This window comes from Folsomia candida, unplaced genomic scaffold (assembly GCF_002217175.1).
Source record: "Folsomia candida strain VU population unplaced genomic scaffold, ASM221717v1 Fcan01_Sc037, whole genome shotgun sequence".
NCBI classification, from domain to species: domain Eukaryota; kingdom Metazoa; phylum Arthropoda; class Collembola; order Entomobryomorpha; family Isotomidae; genus Folsomia; species Folsomia candida.
In genome coordinates this window covers 365,585-378,524 of record NW_019091229.1, presented here as the reverse complement: position 1 = coordinate 378,524, position 12,940 = coordinate 365,585, and the positions used below count along the sequence as shown (strand labels likewise).

Below are 12,940 nucleotides of genomic sequence, written 5' to 3'. Positions count from 1 at the left end.
TTTCTCTCTTCATGATGCAAAACGAGACTGCTAATTGCCATAATGTGTAACTATGTATTTATTTGTATTTCTCAACTTGCCTCCGCTTCTTCTCATCTTTCTCAAGGCTGTCATTAAATCTGGCTGTTCTATTTCTGTTGTATTATTGCATGCTTAATGAAGTTAAATTTTAATAAAATTTGGTATTGCTATTTTAACAACGGGTTCTCCAACTCATGGAACAATATCTACAACCAACTAATGCATTGTATATATAAATAGTGCAAAAAATTATGAAAACGTTTTCCCAAATAAATTTGTTCGAAATACTAAAATCTTTGTGTAGTACATACTTATGTACATATACAGAGGCTGGATTAAACTTTTAAGTCGTCTAACAACGGTTACATACAATTTTACGTCGGCGAATTTTTTTTAGTAGGGCGATGAATACATTCACTGAAATATGAATATTTTTTTAATGCAATGTTCTATTTGGTGGTGGTACACTCTATATAAAAATAAGTACAATTTATCCAGCGTTGTGCAAAGTTTGTCAAACGGGTTGATAAATTTTACCTTTTGGTTGTGTCATCCTCTTTTTTTACTTAGCCTTGAGTAAATTTTACTTATTTTTATTTAGAGCAGAGTGTGCAAGGACAAAAAGGCATGCCGTGCCTAAAATGCCTTTTTGCCTATCAGGCACGTTAATTTTGGCCATGCCCGATTGCCCGAAACGCCTTTTTGGTAAAATCTGGACAAATCATAACTTAATTATTCACTGAATTATTAAGTTATGTTTATTAATCCGATTTGGATGATCGTCGTCACCACTAAAAAAAATTATGCACATCTTGAGGTGTACAATTATTCACAAATGCTCTAAATTATCATGACCATGACTGCGTATAGAAGGAAGTAATGTTGTGGATTAATTGTGCAGAAGTGTAAGGTTGGCAACGTTTTAGAACAACCGAAATGTAAAGCCAATTACATTGTTGCCACACTTTTTTGTCCATAGAAAAATTTGTAAAATGGTTCAGGCAATACCCAATAGAAACATACACAAAAAGGCATCAAACGGGCAAAAAGGCACTCAAAACGGCAATTCGGCATTGAAACGGGCAAACCGGCAAAAAGGCATGCATTTTTTCCCAAAAAGGCGCCTTTTTGCACACTCTGATTTAGAGTGTGACATCCAATTCAAAATCAGACAAGGAAAAGTAACTACGTCAAATGCAAAATGATTAGATACTGACATGAAACTTTATCATGTATACATACATATTATTTACAAATAAGGCAAAACATGTCTTGTCCATGTGAACGTCATAAAATCAATTAATTCGAACATATTCCTCGCATTGTGGGCAAGTTAGTGACGCCGATTTTATTACACTACACTGATTGCATCACTAATTTCTCCTTAGTCAATTATCCATCCTCCTCCACAGAAGTTAGACCAAAAATTCCCCGAAAGCTGTGAAGTATTTCTTCAAACAAAACGCAACATACTTGAGATAGTCTTCTTCAAGTATGTACATATATAGATTAAGAACGTATCTATTTGCTGTTCGATTATCCACACTCTAAATAAAGTTGTGTAAAATTTATTCAAAAATTGCGTACAAATTGTGTAACAAATAATATGGTAAAATGTATCCAACGCTTTATAAAATTTGGACACTTTTAAATTTACCTAGGTTTCCTCAATTGTTGCGTCATCCTCAACATATCCTACTCAACTTTGGGTTAATTTTACACAACTTTTGTTTAGAATGAAGCTTTAAAGGTGAGCACGTGGCTCCTGATCTTCCTAAATTTTTGGGATTTTTTTAAAAGAAATGTGTATACGTAGACACTATACCTTGAATATTATAATCAATTATTCTACCTAATTATGTACAGATGGCCCAATTATCTGTATTTTCGTTAATCCTCATAATTTGCACTACCGTGTTTGCCATCAATCCTGCATCCAACCCCGAAATTAACAATCTGCAAGAAAACCAACTTTACTGCATTCAAGAATCCACGTCTTGTGGATTTCTCCATTACAACGGATTATTCGATCAGGATCATCTTTTCGGGTTAAGCGTCTCCCAAACCGACTCGTGCTTCGATGATAACCGATTCCTATTTCGGAACGTCGTCGACAGTGAAGGGTTCATCTGGATACAGAACGTCAATCTGAGCCTGCCCCTTCAAAAATTTGGCGCCATTACCGACAGATGGCAACAATTTTTTTCAATAGGATCCTTCGCGGGGACGGGGGAAATTCGGGTTTATGCTTCTCGCCAAGAGACCGGGTTAATATTGAGTTCGGGGGACGATCACGCCATCGGAGGGGGAGGCATGGGCCAGTTTCGTGTTCTAAATACTACAAATTTATTAAGTTTGGCGGCACGTTGGGAATTTTTGTACCAAGGTGGAACAACATTTTCAGATAGTACGACAATTACCCCGACAACGACGCACAGTTCGGCGGGAAGGCTGAAAACAATTTTCTTCGTAATCATGTCCATGATAGTTCTTAATTTGATATTTGTATGATGTCAGATGAATGTATTACTACATATCGAGTAGATAATTAATACAACAAAGTCATGGAATAAAAAGTTAAAATGATACAAAAATATGTTTCAGTAAATAGGTTACAAACGTATTTATGACATTATTGGCAATTAAAAAATAAATATGATGCTGTAAACCGATCTAAATTATGTCCATCCGTCCTCCCCTTAATAACGGGCCGTTATCCTGCTGAGGAACGGACAGACAGACAAAGTCTTTAGACTTTGTCTGTGAATTATTACTAATTGTGAATACACAATAAGTACAATTCTTGCTAAAGCTGAAGCTATGTAGATATTTACTGAATAAACGTGCACGTTTATTAACTTCTACTATAAATTCAGACAGAATAATAAACTTGACAGTTACGAATGTATCACAAAATTTCTACGTAGTCGCATTATTTGTAATACGTTCTAAAAAATTGCATTTGAATGCTAGTGTAAGACTTTTCGCTTTTGAACCCCCACCGATAGCATATAGTTTATACATATGTATGTCCATATATGTCACCATACCATTTATGCTTCACCCTCCCGTTACATTAGTTTTTGAACGGTCTGATACATATATATGAATGGACAACTTTCGGCACAATTGGATTCCGACACCCATTTGCATGATCATAATCAGACAAGGAAAATTAATTACGTCAGCAGCAAAATGATTAGATATCGGTATGAAACATATGCATGTAGTGTTTACATACGTACAAGGTAAGCTCATAGAGTTATATTACTGTACGGGTAAACGTATAACTTACATATTTTGTCAATGTGGACGACACGGAATCAATTAATTCGAACATATTGTGGGCAAGTGTGTGACGTCGATTTTATTGTAAAGCTTTGGTTGCATCACTAATTTCACCGTAGTCAATTATCTACCCTCCTCCAAGGACTAGGTTTGATCAAAAATTCCTCGGACGCTGTAACGTACGCATATTTTAAGGTAATCAATATTTTCTCAAACTAAACGCACCGATCGATGCATACTGTTATCTGTAAATTATATAGATTAAGCGCTTACAGTAAGCAAAAATTTAAATCGTACCCTATTCTGTCATGTCATAAATCCATGGTTTTCTACTTGATGGAAATTGATTATTTTTATGTGATGCATCAGTCTTGTAGGAAATTTAACGTAGATTCCGAAAATGACACGCATTTTTTGTTTTTCCTTGCAGATTATGAACCACTAATTAAAAAGTTGGGGAGGATTTAAAATCCATGCAAAAAATTAAATCGTACCCTTGCGGGTTTTTAATGAAACCAGTGTCTAAAAATTAGTTAACACTTTGAAATGCCTCAGTTCACTACAATTACAACTTTGACACGCCGCGGCATGAATTCTACTATTTCTTTGTCACTTCCGGTCATACGTTTACCCACACTTCGCTTAAAATAACACGCAAGTCATGTTTGGGCTTCGATTGTCGGTTCGAAATATCCTCCTCACCAATTATGCCCATAAATCTTCGATGAGATTTAGGCCAGTAGGTCAGGCAACCCACGAAAGACCATTAATTCCTTTTCACTCGAGGTTCCGATTAATAAACTTCGTACAAGTGCGAAGGATTTTAGGATCTGCGTCGAAGTGCAAAATTATTTTCAACATGAGTCTCAATTTTCTCGCTCAGCGGACTTGGTTTCCCTCCAGAATTGTCTGCTGGACTTCCTTGTTGATGATTTACTCAGTAAAGATAAAGTTCCAATACAATTCCAAAATTTTAGGGCCCAAACAATTGCAATTCCTTCACTATTACACGGTCTTTTTCATGCATCTGGGTTTATGAGCTTCTCCAGGTTTCCTCCACATCTTCACGGCTGCATTTGACCTAAATGTGTTGAATATGATTGTGTCATGCTGACTGACACGTTTTTAGACTTTCAAATTCCTTTAGCTGAGGACCAGGGTCCAATTAGGACGCTTCGCCATATGCGACTTATAAATAAATTCCTTTTTGCTCGCACTTCGACCCTTAAACCCCATTTCCCGAATCCGGCTTCTGATTCTCATAGTGGAAACTGTTCTGTTGAATTGTTCTTGAAGTTAAGGTGCAATTTTCGGAGCCAAATGTCCTTAGTTGGACAAGTTCTTGCTGGTTAGATTTCGATGCTCGCCCTTGGTCAATGCCGTTTTGTGTCTGCGTCAATGAAAATTACCCAAGAATCCAGGTTTCATCCATGTTTGGACAATGAATTGGATAATAGGCTCCTAAACCTTCGTGACCAATGCAATTTTGTACTAACATATCCCTCTCCAATGCAGAAAAATAACCCTCTTTCTTCTCACGGCATATATCTATTTTCTGCTCATCTTACAGGATGTCTAGCAGCATCAAAGTCAAAAAATTTGAAACTTTTTACATACAAATATTAAAAAACCGTAAATAAATCGAATTTCATTTAAAAATTATTGTTTTTGAGTGTGTGGAAGAACGAGATGATTAAAAACTGAAAGGGTACGATTTAATTTTTTGCACGAGTTTTCATTTGTCCTCTATTATTTAATTAATGGTCCATCTTCGGTAAGGAAAACGACAAAATCCATGTGATATTCGGAATCTACATTAAATTTACTACAAAACAGATGTCTTCCGTAGTAAGAATTGATTTCCAGAAACAAGAGACCCATTAGTTTATGATACCTCAGAAAAGGGTACGATTTAAATTTTTGCTTACTGTATGTTATGTATTTGTTACTCTGTCTGACCATAAATAAGGTTGTATAAAATATACTTAAAATCGAGTAAAATAGAGGATGATATAACAATTGGGTAAAATTTACCCAAATTTTGATCAAACTTAGCCAATTGTAAATTTACCAATTTTTACCTAGATAATTTTAGTTTCATCCACTATTTCCGTCAATTTTGTGCTTCTGTAAATTTAACACAACTTACGTGAAGTGAAAGTGCGAAGGCGAGCATGTAAATTCTGAAACTCTTAAATGCTTGGCAAAAAATAATTAAAACTTAAATATCGTAACTAATTATTCTATACATTCACAGATGGCCCAATTATCTGTATTCTTCTCATTATTCCTCACATTCTGCACCACCGTTTCTGCCATCAATCCAACCTCCTACCCGGAAATTAACAATTTTCAAGAAACCCAACTTTTCTGCATTCAAGAATCCGCGTCTGGTGGGTTTCTCCATTACAACGGATACTCCGATCAGGATCATCTCTTCGGGTTAAGCGTATCCCAAACCGACTCGTGTTTCGAAGATGACCGATTTCTATTTCGGAACGTCCTCGACAATGACGGGTTCGTCTGGATACAGAACGTCAATCTGGCCTTGCCCCTTCAAAAATTTGGTGCCTTTATGGTTGACAAATGGCAAGAATTCATTGTCATAGGACGATTCGCAGCGACGGGAGAAATTCGGGTTTACGTATTCCGCCATGAGACCGGGTTAATATTGAGTTCGGGGAATGATCATGCCATCGGAGGGGGAGGCACGGGCCCGTTTCGTGTTCTAAATACTACAATTGTATTAGACTTGGCGGCACGGTGGGAATTTTTGTATGAAGGCGGAACTACATTTTCCGACAGTACGACAACTACACCGCCTGCCACATCCCCCACAAATTCAGTCACCCCCACAACCACAGCTGCAACTACGCCCAGTTCGGCGGAAGGAAATTTTAAATCAATTTTCTCCCTAGTCATATCGTTGATAATACTTAATTTAGCCTTTGTACATATAAGGACAGAAGAATTTATTGAGTAAATATATAAATATGTATATCACAAAGTCGTGTAGCACAGGGTTATAATGCTATCAAAAATATTGCTTTTTATTAAGCGAATAACAGCCTAAATAATTATACACGTACAAAAAATTACATTTTTGTATGCTTAGATCTTCGCTGACAGTATTACTAAATACTAGTTTGTTTCCCTATCCCCGAGAAACAACCCAACCCCTCACCATCGTGATGTCTTAAAACATGCCTGAAAATAATCAAATCAACATTACCCAAAATTGTGTCTATATAATGTAAATGACCATTTTATCTAACCCGACTCACATCATGAGGTAGTTCTTCACCCAAAACAATTTTCCACATCCTTCCACAGGACAGGGCAATATAATAACGCCCAACTTGCTCAACAGATCAGTGGAATGGGTCACATTGCACTTGGTCACTTCATGACCGGCACACGATTTTGGTGATAACAAAACCTTCCCACATACGGAACACGGACACGGGCCGTGACGATGCATGACATGGACGTGTTGGAGGAGATGATTGCTCCCGTTGTCGAATGATATCTCACAGACGAGACATTTTCTGATTTCGTCACCTTTGCGGGTCTTCCTGTCTAACTGTTTCTTCGTGTGGGACACAGCCTTTGCTACAGGTCTGCAAAAAAGTGAAAGCGAATTATTAACGCAACCTAACCCACGCAGGCCTTGGCAACTTGTAATGTAAAATCCTCAAGTTTTGTACAATAGTTTTACAGACTTTTACAAAATATCTGTACAAACAAAGACGCATTTCATACGGCTTCATAAGTTTAAAAAAAATTGTAATATAATTGTCAGTTTAACTATTTTTAAAATTTTATAAAAGTTCACAGATTCTTTACCAAGTTATCAAGGGCGTTCACATTTGTGAATTGACCATGCTTAATTATTGTTTTAAACAACAGTTTCAAAAACTCACAGACTCATCGTTATTTCCACATTATCATCTTCCTCTTTGAAGGTGGGAGGTACCGCACCGATATAAATACTGTCAACAATATCGATCGAGGAGGAGTGTTCGAAGGTGTCGTCATAAGATGAAGATTCAGTCTCAATTTTAACGAAGGCTTGAAGCTTATCGAGATCTGGGTTCGTGTTTAGAAGCGTTTTATCTACATAAATGGATCAGAATTTGACTTTAAGCAATTATCTAATCCTGTTAATTAGAACGCGATAATTTCCTTAAAAAATATAATACAAATAGCACCTTCGTCAAAATTTTGATTTTCCTTGTCGCTATAGCAGTGAATTTTATCGAGATCCGGATTCGCATTGGAATTTACAAGCGTTGATTTAAAAGGATTATCTAATTAATATTGTTAATTATAACGTGATAATTTTTTAACAAATACATAAATAACACCTTCGGTATAATTTTGTGTTTCCTCATGGTTTCCTCCCTGTGCATCTCGTCATTATGGGGACCAAAATCTATTTCTTTACTGTTAGGCGATCCCTGAGCAAGATCTGAAATTTAAATAGAATCTTCACCACTGAATGTACCTATATATGTATTTACATATTTATAAATGACAAACTTAAATAAATTCATGCCTGAATGGTCAGAAAATAAAATTTCACAAGTTTTCTCGTGCCCTTCTAAGGTCTCCTTTAAGCTAAAATTACTCCCACAGTGGCGACAAATGTATGGAATCATTCCCTTGTGTGAGGTCAAAATGTGGCTAAAATTAAACATAGACATACAAAATAGCGTCTTTAGTTAAGTACATATCAGAATTCAGGTCTTTGGTGACTTTGTAAAATCCGTAATTTTTGACCCACAATTTTACAAACTTTTACAAAATAAAAAGACACCCTTGATCCGAGTACGTCTAAGAAAATGTAAGCAAATTTTTCTCAGAGATATTTGTTATATAAAAGTTTGTATTGTTTGGATTTTACACAGTTACCAAGAACTGCGTGAACGAATTGCGTCATTCTCACTTTTCCAAATCCTTCTCCTTCCAAAACATTTTTCCACACGGGAATACCGTACAACGCTCAATTTTGACGCCCAACTCCTTCAGCCGACTGGGGGGATGGACTACGTGACACACGACGGCCTCGTGACCCGCGCGCTGACTTGCGGAACTAAGCAACGCCCCACACACGGAGCAGGGGTACTTGCCCCTGATCGATTTCTCAATGTCGCCGTGAACTCCGAGGAGATGGGCGTACAATTTCGTATACCGGTCAAAAACTTGGACGCAGCGACCACAATAGAAGGTTTTGACCGGCTTTGGATTTGTGTTCCGGTCATAAGACCGAGCTTCCGGTCTGTAAAAGAAGTAAACAAGATTTTGAAAAGTATTTTGTACCAATGGAAATACGTTTCATATAAATATTTCATTATTTTAATTATTTTCGCGAAGTATGTACATACAAACATATAAAAATTCATTCGAATATATGTAATAATACTTACTTAATAATACTTAATATAACAATCCTTATAATAATAATACTTATAATAATAAGTACACACATCTTGTGTGGTTTGCATTCTTCGAAATAAACATCAATTAAGTAAGATACATATTTAATTAACAATTACAAATAAAAAGATTTGACACGAACCTATGCATTACGACGTCACTGACGCCACCGAAGGATGAGCGTCTGATGCAAGAAATGTAACGCATTTCCTTCTCGACGAGTGAAATTGCGTTCCGATTTTTTGGATTACTTGAAACAAAAATTGGGCACGTTTCCTTATGCAATTGAAGTCTTCTCTTGAAGGTGAATTTATCCCCGCAAGCGGAACATTTGTAGGGATGATGGCCTTCATGCTTGGATACAATGTGACTACAAAATTTTAAAATTCAGGATACAAATGATTAATTAGTGACTACTTATAAATTTCACATTGTGACTACTCACAGTTCCACGTGGACTCTCTCAATAGTAATTTCCCACATCCTTCCACCGGACATTTATGTATACCAAACCGCTTCCACCGTTCCGGAGGATGGGGCACGTTACACTTGACGATTTCATGGGCGATCCGATTCTTCGGGGTGGAAAACCCCTTGCCGCACACGGAACAATGGTGCTTCACTTTATTCCTTCCGTCAAGGACACAGTTTTCCGTGGGAAGGTTATACGTGGTCACGTCGGGTTTAATTTCCCCTCTAGAAAATGAATGCTAAATTAAGTTTCGTCGAGGTTTGTAAAAATTGTGTATTATTTACGAATAATTCTGTCCTGACAACGGTTGATCCTTCTCAAAAGCAACGAAGATAGGTCCACTGATAAAAATGTTGGGGACTGTGTTAATTCTAGAGCAAGATGGGAAAAAATAGTGACTAGATTTCCTCCTAATTTTGGAAAGTGGTTCCGAGCCGTAATGCAGAGTTAGTGTAGTAGTCATTTCTAAAGGCATCAAAATTTAAAAGAACAATTTTTAAATAAATGCTGACAAACTTGTTAATATTTTCACTCCGAGAATCTATTTAATAATCACCTTGACAACTAGATGTTTCCATGGCGACGGGGTTAAATGATTCCATGCTGCTTCGTGGATATGTGGCTTCATCTATTTTTTCCCTATAATATGCGGACGAGTTGGGAGATCCTCCACCAAAAATACTTTCGACATCCTGTTCCTCGTCAGTAGCTTCCACCTTTATAGATAAAGGAGTAAATTCGGCACCATATGTTGTCTGGCTTGAACCCATGTCTGTAAAGTAAATATCATTTCAAAATTCACAGAAACATTGGCAAATAATAGTTTTTATATAGGGAGCCTTCACATGTGATTGACTTGAAGGAATTGCGATCCGGAATAATACGGATACTATTCGTTGACCTATGATCCCTTCAAATCGAGCACTTATGGTCATAACCCATGACCCACCCACCTTGCCACAGTTTATTTCCAATTACACTGACATTATTAATATTACTGACGGGGGAAGCTCGTTTCAGCCTTGTTTTCTCAATCCTCCTTAACCTGATTTGGCGACGGTCTGCAATATACGGAAGATCAAATTATGAACAAATTACAAGATCACTTGTGACATTTATTTATTTGTTATTTGTATCTTACGGATTCCGTTTTCCACGGCGCTTTCGTCTCGACGCAAGCGCACAAATGGGTTTAAATTAATATTTATTCATCGATTCACCACGCTGATTTAGTATCTGACTTTGGAAAAAAACGAGCAAAGTTAACTAATTTCAAATTTCCGTACAAATATCGTTATTGAAATTCATGGAAAAATTGCACTATAGCGGCCTAGCTCGGATATGGCTGAAATCTTTTGTGTGAACACCCTAAGGAGGGGAGCTTGCGAGGTTGATAATAACACATCTTGGTGCCCTTTGGATATGTGGTAGGGACCCATGAGTGTACTAAAACCCTGAAGTAGTTTGACTCCATGGCCACATTTGCGCCCGCCACACCCACTCAAAAATGTCCAAAAAACGCTTTCACCCCAGTTTCCACTCACTCAAATCCACGCCAAAATCCAATTTTACTCGGATTTTGAAATTTCTTTCACCATTATACTCCCAGATAGTTGCTTTCTTCAATCCAATATCAAACTCAATTTTTTCGAAATTTTTAGTATTTTTAAAATTTAAAATTCTGAATGAGCATTGTCGTAGTCATCAACAAAACAAATTATGTTTGCGAAATAATCATCAATAAAATTGAGTTTGATATTGGATTGAAGAAAGCAACTATCTGGGAGTATAATGGTGAAAGAAATTTCAAAATCCGAGTAAAATTGGATTTTTGGCGTGGATTTGAGTGAGTGAAAACTGGGGTGAAAGCGTTTTTTGGACATTTTTGAGTGGGTGTGGCGGGCGCAAATGTGGCCATGGAGTCAAACTACTTCAGGGTTTTAGTACACTCATGGGTCCCTACCACATATCCAAAGGGCACCAAGATCTGTTATTATCAACCTCACAAGCTCCCCTCCTAAGGTCCGCTGAGCATAAAAATACCTTTTTTTCGCGGAGGTCTCAAAAACTGAAATTTCTAGAAATTTTCGAAATTTTGTATAAAAATAATTTGTTGGTCTTAGATTTTTATGAAAATGATTTTCTTGACTAACTAAAGTATCCTGAATATGAATCTGAAGGAATTTTTAAAAAACATTCAATAGCAAAAAAGTTATAAATTTTTGAAATTTTGTATACAAATTGTTATTCGATGTTTCAGAGAATTCCAAGACTTTGTCTCACTTTCCCTCTGACAGGAATTTTTTGTGGTAAAATCAAATTTTCGGGGTAAGATGAGATTTCTAGCTTCCGGCTATCCTAGGTAGCACTACTAGCTAGCTCTCCTAGGTAGCACTACTACCTAGCTCTCCTAGGTAGCACTACTACCTAGCTCTCCTAGGTAGCACTACTACCTAGCTCTCCTAGGTAGCACTAGTAGGTAAAAATTCCACGCTTTCCGCCTACCTAGTTTACCTAACCTAACCTGCTCGCTTCGCTCGCTAAAATACGAACAATACCCCAATACGGGCATAATTATTACTTTTTGAATATTGAATATTTTTCAAAAATTTCTTCAGATTCGTGTTCAGGATACTTTAGTTAGTCTAGAAAGTCATTTTCATGAAAATCTAAGACAAAAAAATAATTTTTGTACAAAATTTCAAAAATTTCTAGAAATTTCAGTTTTTGAGACCGCCGCGAAAAAAAAATATTTTTATGCTCAGGGGACCTTAGGGTATTCACACAAAAAATTTCAGCCATATCCGAGCTAGGCCGCTATACTGCAATTTTATCAAATTCATTTTTCACTTAACTTGAACAGAAAATTTGAAACTTACCAGCAAGTATTTATAATATCCCACAAACTATTCAAAATATAGGTGTATACTTTTAAATTTTTGGCCATACAGTTTTATCTAGATTATCAATTATTAATTATTTATTAACAATTTCAAATTTCAAATTTTGCACTTCAACGTCAAACCTTCATGAGAAATTGCAATTTACTCATTTTCATAGAATTTTACAATTATGAAAATAATCTACTTTAATTTAATCCCACATTACTAATTAATTGGACTATTACGTGTCAATACATATGTATGCTTTAAATAACGTGTACATGTATAAATTTCAAAATACATTTTCAAATTTTGTCGGTAGCATTACTCAGCAAACTTTCCAAGTATAGCTTTATTCATTAGTTTTAAAAACTGTGTATTAAAATTATCATATGTACTTGTTACCATTTAATTTCAAATTTCATTTAATACTATAAACTGGAAATGTTTGTTGGCAATAGAGTTGGAAGCAAAAATACAGTTTCATGAAAATTGAGTACCCCCCTTTTATACAATTTTTTTATGTAGTAAATAAATTGTTACAATATTTTCAAAATCTCAGTTAAATTATGATAGATCCAACTTTATAAATTTTATCGATTTTTTAAGTCTACTTGCAGCATTCGAATTGTTGCATTCCTTTTTTCTTACATGTTGCTCCAGATAATGCTTTTTGTTTGGACCCACTCGGTTTGTAACCCTTAAATTCATTTTCGCAAATTTTAATTAATTTTACGTCTCCAGACATGTGCTCGTCGTAACAGTTCTTCGTCCAATGGCAATCTATTTAGAAGATTAATAGAGATGTCAGATTTACATATTTTAAGTAACTCTTAGA

The 12,940-nt window shown here is 36.1% G+C and overlaps 2 protein-coding genes across 4 annotated transcripts; one reads left to right on the top strand and one right to left on the bottom strand.

Moving 5' to 3' along the window:
* The first annotated feature begins 3,292 nt into the window (after window positions 1-3,292).
* LOC110861112 lies at window positions 3,293-6,373 on the top strand. 3 transcript variants are annotated; one of them, XM_022110224.2, is made up of 3 exons: window positions 3,293-3,504; window positions 5,146-5,214; window positions 5,567-6,373. In XM_022110224.2, the coding sequence occupies exons 2-3, from the start codon at window positions 5,197-5,199 to the stop codon at window positions 6,290-6,292; spliced, it is 744 nt and encodes a 247-aa protein (XP_021965916.1). In that variant the 5' UTR covers window positions 3,293-3,504; window positions 5,146-5,196; the 3' UTR covers window positions 6,293-6,373. The 3 variants fall into 3 exon arrangements, with proteins under 3 accessions (XP_021965916.1, XP_035716809.1, XP_021965917.1); XM_035860916.1 differs by having other exon boundaries at window positions 3,740-5,214; XM_022110225.2 differs by lacking the exon at window positions 5,146-5,214.
* Window positions 6,374-6,421: 48 nt separating this feature from the next.
* LOC110860996 (zinc finger protein 226) lies at window positions 6,422-9,990 on the bottom strand. Its single transcript, XM_035860815.1, has 11 exons — window positions 9,777-9,990; window positions 9,505-9,685; window positions 9,262-9,444; window positions 8,891-9,118; window positions 8,258-8,590; window positions 7,868-7,995; window positions 7,677-7,721; window positions 7,521-7,619; window positions 7,233-7,425; window positions 6,594-6,929; window positions 6,422-6,516 (listed from the first exon to the last, which is right to left on the bottom strand). The coding sequence occupies exons 1-11, from the start codon at window positions 9,988-9,990 to the stop codon at window positions 6,444-6,446; spliced, it is 2,013 nt and encodes a 670-aa protein (XP_035716708.1). The 3' UTR covers window positions 6,422-6,443.
* Between the last annotated feature and the right edge of the window lie 2,950 nt (window positions 9,991-12,940).